At 35.6% G+C, this 17403-nt stretch overlaps 1 protein-coding gene across 3 annotated transcripts in view; it reads right to left on the bottom strand.

Annotated features, from left to right (window-relative positions):
* Positions 1-17403, bottom strand: part of LOC143239422 (uncharacterized) — a 91128-nt gene that overhangs the window by 45685 nt on the left and 28040 nt on the right. For all 3 annotated transcript variants that reach the window (XR_013021174.1, XR_013021175.1, XM_076480452.1), the window contains exon 9: positions 4702-4833. Coding sequence is in view for 1 of the 3 variants with exons in the window: in XM_076480452.1 (XP_076336567.1) it covers positions 4702-4833 (132 nt within the window). In the remaining 2 variants the exon portion in view is untranslated. The remainder of the gene's footprint in view (positions 1-4701; positions 4834-17403) is intronic.

The following is a 17403-nucleotide window of genomic DNA, read 5'->3' as shown; positions in this document are numbered from 1 at the left end:
AGATGTTTGTGATGTCAAAATATCAAGTCTATAGTTTTGTACAAATTAGGAAATCAAATTACTAATATTTTCAAGCTAGAATATAAAATTAAAACCTCATATCCTTTAATTCTGTTAAGATGTGGCTTATGTACTGAATTAAACACAATGGCCATTCATCTCTTTCTATTTTTGGAAACAGTCCCCTTTATACACTTACTTCTATATAAGACTTGTGAATAACCAGTTGGAAGCTCAGAGTTTCCCTTTTAGGATTTCTCAGCCATTTTCAAATATATTGGCATTCTCTCTTTCTTTCAAGATAGATCTTCATGCTGATATTTATTTAGCCTGTTCAAGATTTTATATTTTTTAAGTACAAATACAGATCAGTTATTGAACTTGGTATATTATAATGATGGAATGCCATAGTATCAATGAAGTACTTTATGCTTTTTTTGCTTATTCAAATATATATATATATGTATAAAACCTAAATAAAAATTCCTTTGTTTCACATCCTCCACATGTGAAATTTCTTAAGGCTTAATGAGCTATAACAAGCAGCAACTAAGTACAAAGATTGTAACTAGAAGAAATAATTGTTTGCTTTATTTCTTTATTTGCTGTTCTATATTTTAAGAAAGATAAGCTTATGAACTTATTTGTAAATAGTAATCATATGTATATAATGTATAATAATTGAAATGTGATTGTATTTTGATTCACTAAATCACTAAATATAATGATAGCTCAGGAAACAAAAAAAGATTAAAGGTTTTATATTCTAGCTTGTCAATATTGGTAATTTAAGTTCCTAATTCACACAAAACTATCTATTTTGTATTTTGACATTACAAACATCTCATTTTAAACAGTGCTGCATTCAACATACCATATGACATACAAAAGTCAATGTTTAGGTGCAGTTGTTTAACATTTACTTTTAAATTGAGATATTAAATAACGTATAACATAAAAATTTGAATTATAATCCACAGTTTGACATGAAACTAAAGGGAATAAATTCATAAAATACTAGATCAGCAAACTTTTGAATATAAGTCTAAAAATGAAATGACATGGCCTTTGACCTGTAACCTGGTTAATAAAACAAGACAATTATATTTTTGAATTTTAATCACATTTAGGTGTCTGAACAAAATATTTTAAAATTTGTAAAACATTTTACAAGACTAAATAAATGTCTAGAATATTTAGAAGATTATATGAATTGTATTTTACATAAAAAATGTTCAACATATCAACTACATCAATTCCATCATCAAAGATTGATATTTGATGTTTTAAGTTTTTATTTTTTTATATTAACAATGTATATATATCAAATATTTCAAGCTACTGAATAATACTGGAGACAACACTAAGTAGAATGTCAACAAATATTAACAAGATTTTCAAACTCTGATATATTTCTTTCCGTTGCTAGTTGGATATAAGCAACCTAGCTGTATGCAAGATCTGCTTATAAGCACAAATTGCCAAATTTACCAACTGCATCTTATAAGTAAATTTTTAGTTCAAAACCAGGCAACATGAGTTTAAGCAAAGTGCCTTTAAATTTTGCCTTAAAAGTTTCAACTTCTCTTTTTTGCCTTTCTCTGCAGCAAAGTTTAACAGACTATTTCAATTCTTTATCTTTAAACTTTTAAACCTCTTAACTTTTCACAGCTGCTTTCATTCAATGTTTTATTACTGCTTGAAATGTATGTCTAATTACTGCAACAAACAACCACCCTACAAGGGTAAAGAGAGTTTAGGTTAAAGTTTCTTGTTACAGTGTCGAACTACAAGTGCCTGTTTTTGCAAGTAACTGTAACTATATTTTTTTTATCCATGTCCAAAAAGTATTTAATATAGCTTTCAAATAAAAATTTTACAAAACCAAAAACATATCACTTACTAGATTAGATTGTATGAAAACTACTGTAAGTTACTTGGCTTTCGAACTAAGGTTTAAAAATTTCATTGCTTCATCAATCAACATCTTTGAGTTCTGATGGTAAATTGTGGACTTTTTTTTTACTCAAATAAAACAAACCATGTGATTTACATAATGTACAATTTGCTCTTCGTATTGGTTATAAGCACGATCAATAGCAACTTCAGAGAGAAATATAGATATGTTTTGTTGTTGGGATAAGATGTACCTCATGATATTAAATATTCCAACTAAATCACTTATTATGTTACTATATAATACACTAGTTATACAGTAACTTGACTTTTTTTGTTTCTGTGCATTGCCCAGAACAATAAAAAAATCACTTCAAATTGCAGTGTGAGAATGTGTAATGGAAACAATTAACCCTTAAACAAGCAGTCCCTTTATTACCTTTCAACTGCCAAGAGTGGACAGAGATTATGTTTACACTGTGTATGCATGTTCCTATGTTTGTTAGCAATATTTCTTGAAAATGGCTGAATAGATTTGGATGAAAGTTGATACACATTTGGAATATGACCCAAGTTAGAAATGATTAGTTTTGGAGGGTCAAAGTCATACTAAGGTCACTAAAATCCAATAAATCCCTATCTGTTAACATGAAAACCAATTTTTCACAAGGGGTGGGGGAATGGGGCTTATAACTGAGTATGACCTACTCTACATAAATGTAACTTTATTTTCAAGAAATTTTTTTATTTGCAAATGTAACCTAGTTATAATGCAATGTGAAATGTAAAAGGTAAATGAAATTCTTTCTTCAATAAAATATATTTTTGATAATCTAAACTGTGGATTACAATATTCAAAACTTAAAAATTTACAGTGCTTTACTTTTAACATAACTTGTGGCATAACTTGACATTTTACAACAATGAAGTAAAAACACGCTATAGAAAGAAATACTCCAAATGGTAATTGATTCAGGATCTAAAATGTACAGTATATACAGCACTCAAGCTGTAGATTGTTAATGTCAACATTTGGAATTTGTATTTCATTTAGTGATTATTTTTGACAACATTTGTGAATTAAAACAGTAATAAATTAACATTTTGAAGAAAACATTTTTAAAATTCCTACAAAAGCAACTCCTACAAGCCAGTAACGCAAAAGCCACCATATTTGTTTTATCAAAGTTTAGCTACTTATACACAGAAGTGTAAAAATAAAAAAAAGTCAGAATATGCAATCCTATATACCTGAAAGGTTTAATCAAAGTTAATTACAGAAATCATGGATGCTCCATCATTCAAATTTTGTTGGCATACTTACAAGATAAATGTAATTAAAATTATAAAAAAATAATACTATATAAACATTAAATGCTAAAATGTGTGACCATTTAATAAAATTTATGCACTGCTACAATGAGAAAAAAACAAAAGAGAAATGTTCTTTTCCTAATGTTTCAATACTCATTTTCATGCTGAAATTAGTAGTTGCTATGTTAGCATAATTTAATTGCTGTCCTGATATAATGATTAAGTTTTATTGGTTAACTCTTTTGATGCTTCTATTTTTTTCTGAGTCAGTAACGTGAAACTGATTGGAATTCAACAACAGAAAATTTAAATAAAGAGATATTATTTGTAATCTTCCTTAATAAGTATTAATAAATCAAAATCATTTCAATTTTCAACTGATGCTACTCAGCCTTAAGTTTATTCTTTTCAGCTTTACTATAAAATACAAATATTCTGAAAAATTAACTTACATTATTAATATGAAAATAACAAGCATACACACATTTATGAAAGTTTTCTGAAGCTCATAAATATGTTTCAGGATAACAAAACAGAAGGTTGAGGAGTATATTACATTAAAACAGTTGTGACTGTGCAAATTAGCAGGTCATATGACAACCACAGATAGTATAAAGTTGCAGTGGGATGGTAATATTAGTTTCAACCACATTTGTTTAAGTTATCATATGGCAAAATGAAAATAGCCAAATTTCATGAAGATACACTTACTGTGTTAAAAGTTAGAGTATGATTAATTTCAGGGTTACATGGTGCTTAAAAATGTCAGTCAAAATGGCTGTGTCCTTATATGGAGATTTAATGATATTAAAAACAAAGGAATATGGGCCAGCTTGTGACTAACAAGTCATACTGTAGCCATGGTAAGTAAAGTAAAAGTACAGCATTTTGTAAAAGGTGATAGTACACAAACAGGCAGGTGAGTAACAAAAGCTATCCACATGCCTCAAGTAACAATATTTAACATAAACAAGAATTTTCATATAGAAATAATACCAACAGCGTAAGGATTCACCAAGGCTTTCAGTCATACCTTTCATTCAACCATCACACATGCTTTATATAGCTGAAGAATAAAATGGGTATTCATATGAAGGGATATAGATGTCTATGCAACTGGACTTGTTGAAATGGGCATTGGAAAACACATCCTCAGAAAAGAGATGGTTTATGGAAATCTAAACAGAAGAAGTGGAATGTTTTGGATATGATGCCTTAATATAATAGTCTTTTCCAGTGGAAACTACACTGCAGGGCTGTTGTCAAAATTCTTGGAAGTCAGACATTTTATGACTGAATGTAGTTACATGGACTGAAACAACATGGTGAGGGTCCAAAATCATTTTAATATAAAGTACTCAAACTGTTTATTGGTTTTAACTCATTACAATTATAATATAAAAAGTTAAAGAAACTAATACTGAAAGAATTTGAATGGTTAAGTAAGTATTTTTAAAGCAAGTTTTATAAAAGTTTTTTGCCAAATTTTACCTTATTTTGCTTTAGCCAAAACTCTAGATCCAGAAGATGGCGTTCACACTCAGCACTCCTTACAGTAAGTTCATGGTTAAGTGCTGTAATTTGGGTTTCCAAACTGGCAATAAGTCTATCTTTTTCTAAAAGCTGAAAACATTAACATATATGGAAATTAAAGTGTTGTACATGATAACATTTTATTTTTATTAATATCTTTCTAAAGATTGTTGAACTTACCCTAGTAATATATTAATTACAAGTTACTTCACAAAAAAATAGCCGAAACTTTTGTTCTAATAAAAAATTAAATTTAGACCATCTTAACCACACAAGTTTAATACACAAATTTTGACATTTCTAACAGATTAACCAGATAATAGTAGTCTACAATTATGGACACCTAACTTATTTTTTCATTGTGAAGTTTACACTATTCTAATTAAAAACTTTATAAAGTTATCTATACAAGTGCAGCCATCGATAATGAACAAAGTCCTCAAATATTAAACTTATCTTTCACAAAAAGATTCCTGACACAGTAAGCCACATGTATCAAACTTATTTTTAACATGGATCACTAACAACTTGTCAAGCTTATCACAGGTTTAACTGAAGTGATAACACTTTATAAGCATTACTTCCACTGTTTTAGATTTTTTGCTAAACATTTTTAAATGTCACCCATAAAATATTTATAATCAACTCTGGAAAAGATGCTTCCAAACAACCTGAAAAATTGAAAGTGGAGAAACCTAATAAGTTGAGCACTTTTAAACAGCAAACGTTTTTATTTCAGGAATGATTATTTATTAAAGTAGGTAGGTCGACATTTTGATAGGAAGGTTTCCTTCAAATTTTCAATTTTTTTAACATCATTTCAATTTTTTGAAACATGTTTTTATGTGGAAGTTAATATATTTGTATATATGTGTGTATGTATATTGCTGTAACTAAAAACATTCATAAAAGTTTTGTTTATAGGTGTTTATTAGCAATAATTCAAACTATAAATTCTTAAAATATTTTACATTATATATAAGGATTATATAATTTTAGTATTTATTTCAATACAAAATGCAGTATAAAAATTATGATCAATCCATATCATGTTTTTACTTAAATCATTTTGTAATATTTATTTAGTGTAATTTATAAAGTAAAATGAAAAAATATTCAGTTAATATTTTTTAAACTTGAATGTATTTATAATAAATACTCACTTCCACACACAGTTTGGCTATCTTCCTCAGTGAGTCTATCAATGATTTGCATCCCACTAGCCTTGAGGCAACTCTTACCTAATTTCATGTGAATTGTGCTGTTGGATGATTTAATCATGCTACAAAAGCCCTTCACCAATAGGAGGGAAGCATCCAATAACTCTCCCTTTGTATGTTCACTTGTTTTAACTTCATTCTTTGATGAGTCAAAAGAAAAAAATGCACTGAAGAGTGTGTGTTGTAAAGGTATCTGTCAAAAATACTGAAAATGATAGCTTTTGAGATGATACTTCAATCTCTTCACACAGTCTAGTTAGACTCCAACATTGAATTGGTGGAGTGTGTGATACATATGTTACCTACATGAGCCTCTTTAAGAAAGTGTTTAAAGACAGCCCATGGAGCATAACTGATGACAGAGGCTCCAATAGGACACCTGTGAGAAATTACAACTTGTCTTGGTCAAGGTATGCTCTTCACTCAAAAGGGAGAGAAGGAAGAGGCTGCATGAGAGGGCACATCAATAAGATATTATGATATTGTAAAGTGAGTGATCACCTCAACTCCTAGGAACAAACTCTGGCTGCAGGCGAAGGATACATTATAGTGTGCTCAACTTAACTCTGCTGAACAGTCTAGCTGCATGAGAAGGACACAACAGGTATGAGTTATAAGAGAGGTGACTGACAATATAATGACAATGTCACCATCACTCTGTTTTTCATTGTATTGGAAATTCTTTGTATAGCCTCAGCTGTTGAGTACAACCAGTGGTCCACCATCCCAAAGTTAGGAACTGGTAAGTGACAAGAGTCTCCCATGCTCCACATGACAAAGGATGGGGTGGATTTTATCTAGAGAAGCACACAGGTCACAATCAAACCTTCAAGAAAAAAGTTGTTGCAAAACCCTATTTTTAAAAGCTGGCAAGTGCAAGGCAGAAGTAGGCAGAATACTTTCCTGGTGCTGGCTTTTTCCATGACAGTCCATGATCAAACAACTGATGAATATATATATACCACAAGCATACTTCATATGGTTTTGTGAAACACTACATCTCACAATGAGCACAGATGGAGCTAGAACAGATGGTACGAGTACTTTGTCATCCTGAACAGGTGGTTGATGTTGCCTCTTACCCAAAATCTCCATGAAATGAAAAAAGGGATACAGCATAAGAAATACCATGTATTCTTCTCAAAGATAAAGGAGAAACTGAAGAATGATGACCTGTTGAAGCCAAAACCCTCAGGAGATAAAACAGTCAGAAAGTGTAGAGGAAGAGATGAATTTGTACATGCTCACCTGATGGAGTTTCTCCTAGGACCCATGAAGAAGAGATAAAAAAGAGAATGAAAATGTGAAATAATCAGTGAGTATCCACATCTCAAGATTAACATACTAACTGAAGGAGTCAACTGACCATTCAGTAAGAGTAGAAGGAGAGAGGTCCTTGTAAAAAGATAATGAGAAGTTCCAAGGTAGGGACAGATGAAGTCAGGGATCCTGAAAGGAATGAGTCATAATAAGACACACTGAAGAGTCAAATAAAACAAAAGAGCTGATCTGGGTCCAAACAGTCCAGAAAGAAAGGAGGAAGGTGAGAAGTGCAATCAACCCCATAAGTGGTTAAAGTCTGAGGAAGGAAGTATACAAGTGCAACAGAAGGGAGAGAGAGACGTATCTATAAGATAAACATCCAAACAATGGTAATCACAGACAAGAAGGGGGAGGTAACAAATTAGAAAGATAGTACAAAGAGTAGGAAATCAAAGGCTCCTATGGCTCAGGTACAAGATTGTGCAAAACCTTTCTGAGGTTTTGCACAATCAGGTAAGTGGAAATTGGGTAAGGAGGATGAAAAGAATAAAAAGGAAAAGAGTGAAGAGAAAAAAAGAGAAACATCTTATAGTACCAAGAAAGAAAAAATGCCAAGAACTAGTACTCCTGACAACAGGGATCAACAAGCCATTAATGAACAGCCAGATAAAAAAAAAAGCAGAATTGTTGTTTACAATATGATGACCAGGAGGGAAGAAGTGGTGAAAGGATTAATGACAAAAGATTTGCCACAGTCATTGACAGACAAAGGCTGTGGAAAAACAAGAAGAAAGTGAGATAAAATAACAAATACGTGGCAAATCCAGCTCAACAGGTGATAGATCATACATAATTCATGTATGAGGATGGAGGAAAGATATCCCTCAATAACAAAGAGATGCATGAGGGTGAAGCATGAAAGAAAGAAAATTTTAAGGAGAAGAAGGGGGCCTGAATATCAAGCAGGCCCAGACTGAACTCAAAGAGGCACTGACAATAGTGTCCAAAAGGAGACAAGCATGGAAAGTGAAGAATCAGAAGAATACAAACAGAGGAATAGGCTTATAGAAAGAGATGAGATCAGGCTTGGAGGAGAAAATCAACAACCAAAGCCAAAAAATGAAGAGTAGTGGACCATAAAAGATGAAATGTAATACTGACAAGAGTGGCAATTCCAATCAAAAGGCCCGTGAATGTAGAGATCCTCTCCACTGATAGACTGGACAAGAGAGGTGTCCTGCTATCAAGATTTAAGCTTATGGAGAAAAAAAAATCAATCTAATGTAAATGGGTCCAGAAGAGAATGTCTATCATCCAGAACTAAGAGATATTAGAACAGGTGCTTCATGAATATGGGTGGTTAATGAAATAAATGGCTAAGTGACTTGTCAGTAGGAGCAGGAATGAGATCACAGCCAACAAATTCAGCTTTCAAATATTAGAAGTCCTGCCCTCATCTCAAAATATGCCTCAGTGTGGGAAGAGATATGGTTTGAGAAGCAGTAAGGGAATGAAGCAAGTAGTATGGGCACAGTTCAGTTATAGTGATATCTTCTCAAAGACAGGCACACAAAAGAGGCCAATGGATCCCAAGACAAAAATTCTGGGGCCACAAGATCCACTGTAGAATACATAAGTGCATGCCCCAAAGGAATGAGGGGTTCTAGGAAAGCCAGGCTTTTCTAAAATGAAAGAAAGTATTGTGCATTAAGAGAACAAGTGTAAGACCTAGTGTTATAGCTTCTAGGCTAAGAAGATTAGACTGGATTTGACTGAGTCAAGTGAGAAATTAAGGCAAGTCTAATCAACACAAGAAGAAGAATGAAGTTACAACAAATCCATATTCACAAAGTTGCCCTTCTATTTGTGGAGAGCTTTGTTGCATGATAATATAACCATGCACCATCACAATTCATTACAAATTGGGTGGAAGTTGTTTCAAAGATAGTGGCAAAAAAATCTCAAAGATAGCTAAACTGTGTAATGAGGGGAGTTTTCATCTTTGAATTCTGTTGGTTTTTTTCCCATCCCACAAAAAAAGTTTAAAATCTGTTAAGAAATGATTATGTCTTAAGAATATATTATTCACTTCTTGATATTCAAGTTTACCTGGTGTTTTGTAGTCAGCTTTGGAAATAGCTATACAGAAAATTTAAATATGACAAGACTTTGAGCAGGAGTTGGCAACCCTTCAAAGATGAAAAGCCTTTATTTTTTACATTTGTTTCAGACCAAAACATTTTGAGTTGCAATATCCCTTAATTGTATAATAAAAAAAAGCCCCTGGTAGGACAGCAGTAAGTCTTTGGAATTACACTGCTAAAATCAGGGATTCAATTCCCCTCAGTGAACAAAGCAGATAGCCTGAAAACTGCATTACTCTCTTTAACTCTCTCACTGTGGGTTCAGTCAGGGGACAGAGCAGAGAGTAATGCAGTTCTCAGGCTATCTGCTTTGTTCACTGAGGGGACTGGGCACTTACAACCATTTTGTGCTTGTTATAATTTACATTCTATAACTTTTAATACAGTAAGCATACTTTCAAAAAATTTTGCAAATGATTAATAAACATTGCAAGACTTTCATATGCAAAATATCAAATTTTATTTATCAAGTTTTAAGATTTTTAAGTAGTTTTTCTTGTGCATTTTTCTTTGAAAATGTTGACTATCCAACATGCAAAGTAATTTTGATTTTAAAATTAAAAATATTTTTAAATATCAAAAAATTTTCAAATTTCACATGCAAAATCTTTATAACCTCCAAATAATTATTAAATGCCTTTTTGAAAAGCTTTAAATTACAACTGTTATTTTCAGTATTTTATCTCTGTATGGGATTTATCAATTCAACCAACCTTGTAACTACCATAAAAATTAAATATAGATATAAATTGTGCTTTTGTTGTTTTAGAATAACTAAATTGATTGATTGATTGATTTAGTGTTTTATGGCACAAAGCAGCGAGGCTATCTGTGCCAGACATTCGGTAAAAATGTAGAAAAAATAAAAATAAATAAATAAATGTAGTAATAGACATAAATGGAAATGAAGGTAAAACAAAAAAGTATAAAACCAATGTTGACACCTAGTCTACAATGTTAAGATAGAAGGCAGAGTATAAGAAGTTGTAAGGTATTTACTCTAGCAAAAAAGGTAATGATCATAACCCGCCAGGAAGACTAACAGGTAAGTTCAAGAACCACCATCAGTCACCTGAAGTTGGTCTTTCCAGTCCTGATTCCGGGTTATGTGTCATAGCAACCAGTATCAAAATGTAAAAGAATAGAAGTTTTAAAAGAGACATAGCAAAATTGTAACAATGAGTAGCCAAATGTCCAGTAAAAAGATAAAAGTCAAGTAAATGGAGTAAAATTTGTAAAAGTAATTGAAGATAAAAGCAAAATGGCAATTAAAACAGAAAATGGCATAAAAACCAATGTTGACATCCAGTCAACAAAGTTGTAAGGGACTACCTGTAGCAGAATGGTAATGATCATAACCCGCCAGGAAGGCTAACAGGTAAGTATAAAAACCACCGTCAGTCACCTGAAGTTGGTCTTTCCAGTCCTGGTTCTGGGTTATGAGTCAATATGGCCAGTACTAAAAAGTAAAGTAGTAAAAGTGTGAAATGATATGCAGCAAAAGTATAATAACAACTCGCCAGGACGACTAGCGAGTAGTTCAAACGGATAGTTCAAACAGTAGCGTTAGTCACCTGAAGTTGGCCTTTCTAGTCCTGGTGTCGAGTTATTTAATGTTCTGGCCATTGTCCAATGTCAAATTGAATGAGAGAGATTAAAACTGTAAAAAAGGAACCACAATTAAAAAGGTGTAATGAATAAATATGCAACACTTAAATGAGATTAAAAAAGATTAATGGCCATTAAAAAATTAAAAACATTATCAAGGTGGACAGAGTCACCATCACCAATAACTCTGTCCAATGTTACAGACTGACCCTGGGAAAAAATATGTTTAAAATATTGCCGTCGTTGAGAATTGTAACGATGGCAAGAAAGTAAAACTTGGCTGATAGCGATTTGAGTGTTACACAAACTGCACATTGGTGCATCAGTTCCAGATTAAAGAAAATGATGAGTTAAAAAACTGTGACCAATGCGTAGCCTAGTGAGAAAAACTTCCTCCTTCCGAACTTTACGGAAGCTAGATGGCCAAAGTCCAATTTTGGGTTTAATTTGAAAAAGTTTGTTGTCGCGTTGCTCACTCCAAGTGGACTGCCAGCTGGCACGGAGCCAAGCCTTGAAGACAACACCATAGTCCATGTACAGAATAGGCATAGGAGTGATGGTGCTGAAGCAGACATATTTAGCTGCCATGTCTGCAAGCTCGTTCCCTTGAATACCAACATGGCCTGGTATCCAGAAAACTGGATTGAAGTAGCTGCTAATGAGAAATGGGCCAGTCGGTTTCAAATATCAGCGAGAATAGGATGTGAGCTAACGTGTAGCGATTCCAAGGCAAGTATAGAACTAAACGAATCAATATAAATAGTGCAGTTGGAGTACTGCTCAGCTGCAATATGATCCAGGGCAAGAGATATGGCATACAGTTCAGCAGTGAACACAGAAGCTGTAGAAGGGATTCTGCGTGCAACAACTGACCCATAGCAAACCATAGCAGAGCCCACTGAATTACCTGATTTGGAACCATCTGTATAAATGGGAACTGAATGATTGTTTGAAAGATATTCATTAAAAAAAAAAGACGGTACTTCCAATCTGGAGTATCTGCCTTTATAAGGTGACTGAAAGAAAGGTCACATTTGGGGGCTGTAATAAGCCATGGTGGAATAAGCCGACCTGTGGAATCTGCAATGTTATCCAAGGACAGACCCAATTCATCCAATTGCGCCCGGATGCGAAGGCCAAACGGAGCAATGACAGATCATCTGTTCTGAAAACGTACTGCCCACCGAGGAAGGAAAACACATTTCCAGGTGGAATGCTTTGGTAAGGAATGAAGTTTCGAAGTATATTGTAAAGATAGTTGCAAACGGCGAAGGTGTAGAGAAGGTTCATGAGATTCAATGTATATACTTTGAACTGGAGAGGTACACGAAAAGCCCCAGTGCAGAGTCGAAGTCCTTGGTGATGAATGGGGTCCAGCATCTTTAAGGCCGAGAGTCTGGCAGAGTCATAGACCATTGATCCATAATCGAGTTTCAATCTAATAAGAGCATGATATACCTTTAACCTTGAACAGCGATCTGCCCCCCAACTGGTAGAAGAGAGAACACGGAGGATGTTCAGTGCTCTTGTGCATTTGACCCAAAGCTGCTTTAAGTGTGGTATAAAGGTCAGTTTACGATCAAAGATAAGCCCCAAGAACTTGGTCTCTGGGACCACTGGCAGCAAAACTTCACCGATATGAAGTTCAGGATCAGGGTGAATACCCCGTCAACGGCAAAAGTGCATGCATACAGTTTTGGAGAGAGAGAAATTAAAGCCGTTCGCCAGAGTCCACTTCCGTACACAATTGAGGGCAGTTTGTAGTTGATGCTCAATATATCTCATGTTTGACGACTGACATGAAATGTGAAAGTCGTCGACATACAGCCCATTCGCAACAGTGAGAGGGAGTTGTTCAGTGATGGCATTTATCTTTATACTGAAGAGTGTAACACTCAATACACAGCCTTGAGGGACTCCAAGTTCCTGTACAAAAGAACGGGAAAGTGTCGAACCCACACAAACTTGGAATCTCCTGTCCATTAAAAAATGTTTAATAAACATGGGTAGATGGCCACGTAAAGCATATGTATGGAGGTCTCACAAAACGCCATACCTCCATGTTGTGTCATAAGCCTTCTCTATATCAAAGAATATTGATACAAGATGTTGGCGGTTGAGAAAGGCTTCTCTGATAGATGTTTCAACACGAATTAGGTGGTCTGTGGTGGAGTGCTGTCGACGGAAGCCACACTGGGTGGGCGATAGGAGGTTGTTTGATTCAAGGAACCAAACAAGACAAACATTAACCATCCTTTCTAATGTCTTACAAAGACAGCTCGTCAAAGCAATTGGACGGTAGTTTGAAGGAATCTTGGGATCTTTCCCTGGCTTAGAGAAAGGTAAAATAATAGCCTGGCGCCAGGCATCAGGAAAAACATTCTCCTGCCAGATCTGGTTGAAAACAATCAGAAGGACATCAAGAGAAGCAGGAGATAGATGGTGCAGCATGTCATAATGAATATCATCAGGTCCAACAGACGTACTGGCAGACCGATGAAGGGCCATTTTTAGTTCCACCAGGGTAAAGAGACAATTATAGTCAAAGAAACAGTCAGTTTGAAAGGAAAGAGGTGATCGCTCTGCCTGAGTCTTGATGGCCAGGAAGGTGGAGGAACAAGCAGAAGTGCTAGATAACCGGCGAAAGCTTTCACCTAGAGTGTTAGCGATGTTCTGAACATCAGTCACCTCCTGACCATCAGAGAGTAAGATCGAGAGGGGGACAGAATTGTAGTGCCCATTAACCTTTTGAATACTGTCCCATATGATCTTGGAACTGGTGGTAGAAGATATGCTGGTTGTGAACTTAATCCAAGATTTCTTCTGGCTTTGACGTCTTACCCACCTAGCATGTGCACAGGCCCGTTGGAAAGCAACCCGGTTTGAATGTGTGGAATATCTATGAAAAGTATCCCAGGCCCGCTTTTGAGCCTTCCGTGCTAAGTGGCAAGCAGGATTCCACCACGGACGAGGATATCGTGGAAAACGTGTCGAGGTTTTAGGAATACACTGAGCAGCTGCATGTGTAATACAGTCAGTTACTGCTGCTACACAGTCGTCTATTGATGGCTGATTCACAATGGCAGGATCAAGTTCTGTGAGAGCAGTGAAAGTGGACCAGTCTGCCTGATCCATCTTCCACCGGGGCACGCGGGTAGGGTGGCATCGACCACGGCCAGTCTCTCTCAAAAGGATCGGAAAATGATCACTGCCTAGTGGATTACTGTCAACCCTCCATGAAAAATGGGAGAATAATGAAGGGGAGCAAACTGAGAGATCAATAGCGATAAAGGACTGACTAGGTGCATGAAAGTAAGTGGAAGAACCAGTGTTGAAAAGAGAAAGATTGTGATCAGAGAGCATCCGCTCTACAGATCAGCCCCTCCCATCAATAATAGCACTTCCCCAGAGGGGATGATGTCCATTAAAATCCCCTAGGATTAGAAATGGAGATGGCAACTGTTCATCGAGAGCATCAAGATCTGATTGATCACATGTCTCTCCAGGGAACAGGTATAGAGAACAAACAGTGATGGTATGACCCAAGGAAACACGAATGGCTACAGCCTCCAAGGGTGTGTTGAGTGACAAAGACAGGGTGGGCACGTGCTGATCAACCAACAGTGCCACCCCTCCATGTACTCGACCATCACACAACCTGTCATTTCTGTACAGAGAAAACTGCCGAATGGAGACAGTATCAGCGGTTTTGAGAAATGTTTCTTGTAAAGAAAGACAAACAGGATGGTAGGAAGCAATCAGCGTTTTGATATCATCCAGATTAGAACGTAAACCTCGACAGTTCCATTGTATCAAGGTGGCCATTTTTAAGAACGGGTAGGTGAAGTGGCTGGAGAACCATTCGGTTTACGACCACGTCTTTTTTCTTTACTGTCTTTAGTCGGAGGAGGTCTATCAACCTCCATGGATCCTGCTTTGGGTCAGGTGGGCAGGTTTTTGTTATTGGAAGGGGAATCCAGTGACTGAGGATGCGAACGAATAATTGTTTTGTCTCTTGCAGTGGAAGAAAAAGACGTATCAGAAGAAATGCCTGTATTTGAAACTGAAGGACGAGGATCTTGAGGTTTGTTGGAAGGTATGGGAGGAACAGAGATGGGTGTGGAAGTCGATTCATCAACCTTTTTAACCACGGAGGTCAAAAGGCTTTTCATTTGTTTTGAAAACGATTCTCTTGGAGGTACAGAGAGATCTGTCTGCACTCCCACTGTAGTTGTGGAATGAAGTGCAGCAGCATATGTCGAGATGGAGTTGTGGACAGCAATTTCGAGCCTCAGGATAACTAATGTTATGTGTCGTTTTCAAACGCTGCACCTCTTTTTCCTCCATCCATTTTGGGCAAGAATGAAAGTAAGAGGGGTGAGAACCATTGCAGTTTACGCAATGTGGGTTCATGTCACAGTCATAGGCATCGTGGTCCTTGCCTCCACAACGAGCACATGTCAGGGAACTACGACAAGATGTCTTTGAGTGGCCGAATCTCTGACATTGGAAACATCGAAGAGGGTTTGGTATGTATGGCGAACCCTGCAAATGATATAACCTGCCTTGATGGTGGCAGGTGCACGTGGTGAAGTAAATGTTAAAACGAGGGTATTTGTTGGCAGTGTAACTCCATCTTTGCAGTGGAGATCGCCTCACTGCAGAAACTTCAGTGGAGAGACCAGCGAGAATCTCTGACTGGGAGCGTTCTTCAAATCCCTTTCAACAATAACTCCTCATGAAGAATTCAAGGAAGCATGGGGTGTAACCTCAATAGGTATATCCCCAATTGCCTTTGAATTCAAGAGGAGTTCACTGTGTTGGGATGTGGATGTTTCAACTAATATGTCACCAGATCGAAGTTTCTTTACTGACTTTGGAGAGCCAGCAAGTCCCTCTAGTCCCTTTTGAATAAAAAAGGGGACATTTGCCCTAAAGGTTTTCGAAAGAGAATGTAATATAAGAAAATGAGGTGCGTGTGTTACTGATGTTGAAGATTGCTGTTCTGAGTATTCAAGGCGTGGTCGCTTACCCATTGACTGTTTTTTTACAATTTTATTTAAATTTTTTGGAGGATCCATAGGAAAAAGAAAAAATTTCGGTACCCACTGACCCCACCCACCATGGAGCCCTACAAGGGGACACACTACAAAGTCATGCAAGGACAATGCAGCAACGCCAGGGTTTCGTGAGCACTATACCCAAACACCAGCATCAGGCACAATGTCCACAACACCTGTTGAGAACTTCCAACACTGGTACTTGGTTGACTCTAGCCCAAGTGGACCAGCCGATTAACAAGGGGGGGCCACCCAAAGGCAGCCTGTCTACAGAAATTCGAGGCCAAAGTGGTGTGTTAGGGTTGGACCCCTCAACCACCAGGATCCTCTCCTCCCCTTCACGGGTCACCACGCACGGCAAACACGTGGGTGGATGTTTAGATCCCAGAGAAGGTAACCAGATAGAACAGAACCTTCCCTGGGAGGTCCCCTCACCACGTACAGGAATCTACACCGAGGGGTAGAATGACTAAAAATTTAACACAAAAACCAAAATGTTTATAATCTAAATAGCTTAAACATCATAGCAATACACATCTATATATATTTATTTTTATCTCACTGACCTTTCAGCCATGCCAGAACATTATAGAAAAAGTTAAAATGAAAAAGTGCACATGCACTCACATTACTGTATCCAAAAGTATAAAATTGGTCTTTACAAAGTGATGCATCTAAGCTGTGTTCTGGCAGACTGGTATTTTGTAAAATACAATTACATTTCATTTATACTGCATTATAATAATAAAGAAGTATAGTAAACATTTATCTCTTGCAAATTATCATCAAATTTCAGAAGTGAAGAATATAAAACAAAAAATTTGAGTTTTATATATGCATTTTGAAATAACAAAAAATTCATAAATTACTGTAAAAATACTACAGAATTCAACTGTAAGCTATCAAGCTTAGAAAGTAAGCTGCATTTAGGTTTAAAAAATGTGATTTTTAAGCTCACTAATGTCATATTCTGAGCTGTTGATTGGTTACACACACATCACTGGGCAAAGCAGGTGTATGTAAACAAGTATTTTCATAAATGTAAGTGGTTGATTTAATAAATAAATTAACATCTCAGAAAACAGAAAAGATAGGAGGTTCTTATTTTATATTTTTGCTTGTCAATATTGGTAATATAAGTATCTAATTCATAAGAAACTACATACTTTGTACTTGGACATCACACACATCAAATCTGAACCAATGCTGCATTCAACTTACCACACGGTACTCATAAGTCTATACTGAGGATTTTTTTTATATTTACTTTTAAACTAAGATATTAACTAATGTATAATACTAAAATTTGAATTGTAACCTACAATTTGATACCAAACTTATTGACATACATTCATAAAATAGTAA

Source organism: Tachypleus tridentatus, chromosome 13 (assembly GCF_004210375.1).
Source record: "Tachypleus tridentatus isolate NWPU-2018 chromosome 13, ASM421037v1, whole genome shotgun sequence".
Classification (NCBI taxonomy): domain Eukaryota; kingdom Metazoa; phylum Arthropoda; class Merostomata; order Xiphosura; family Limulidae; genus Tachypleus; species Tachypleus tridentatus.
Note: the sequence above shows the minus strand (reverse complement) of the source record. Positions and strands in the feature narration are given on the sequence as shown.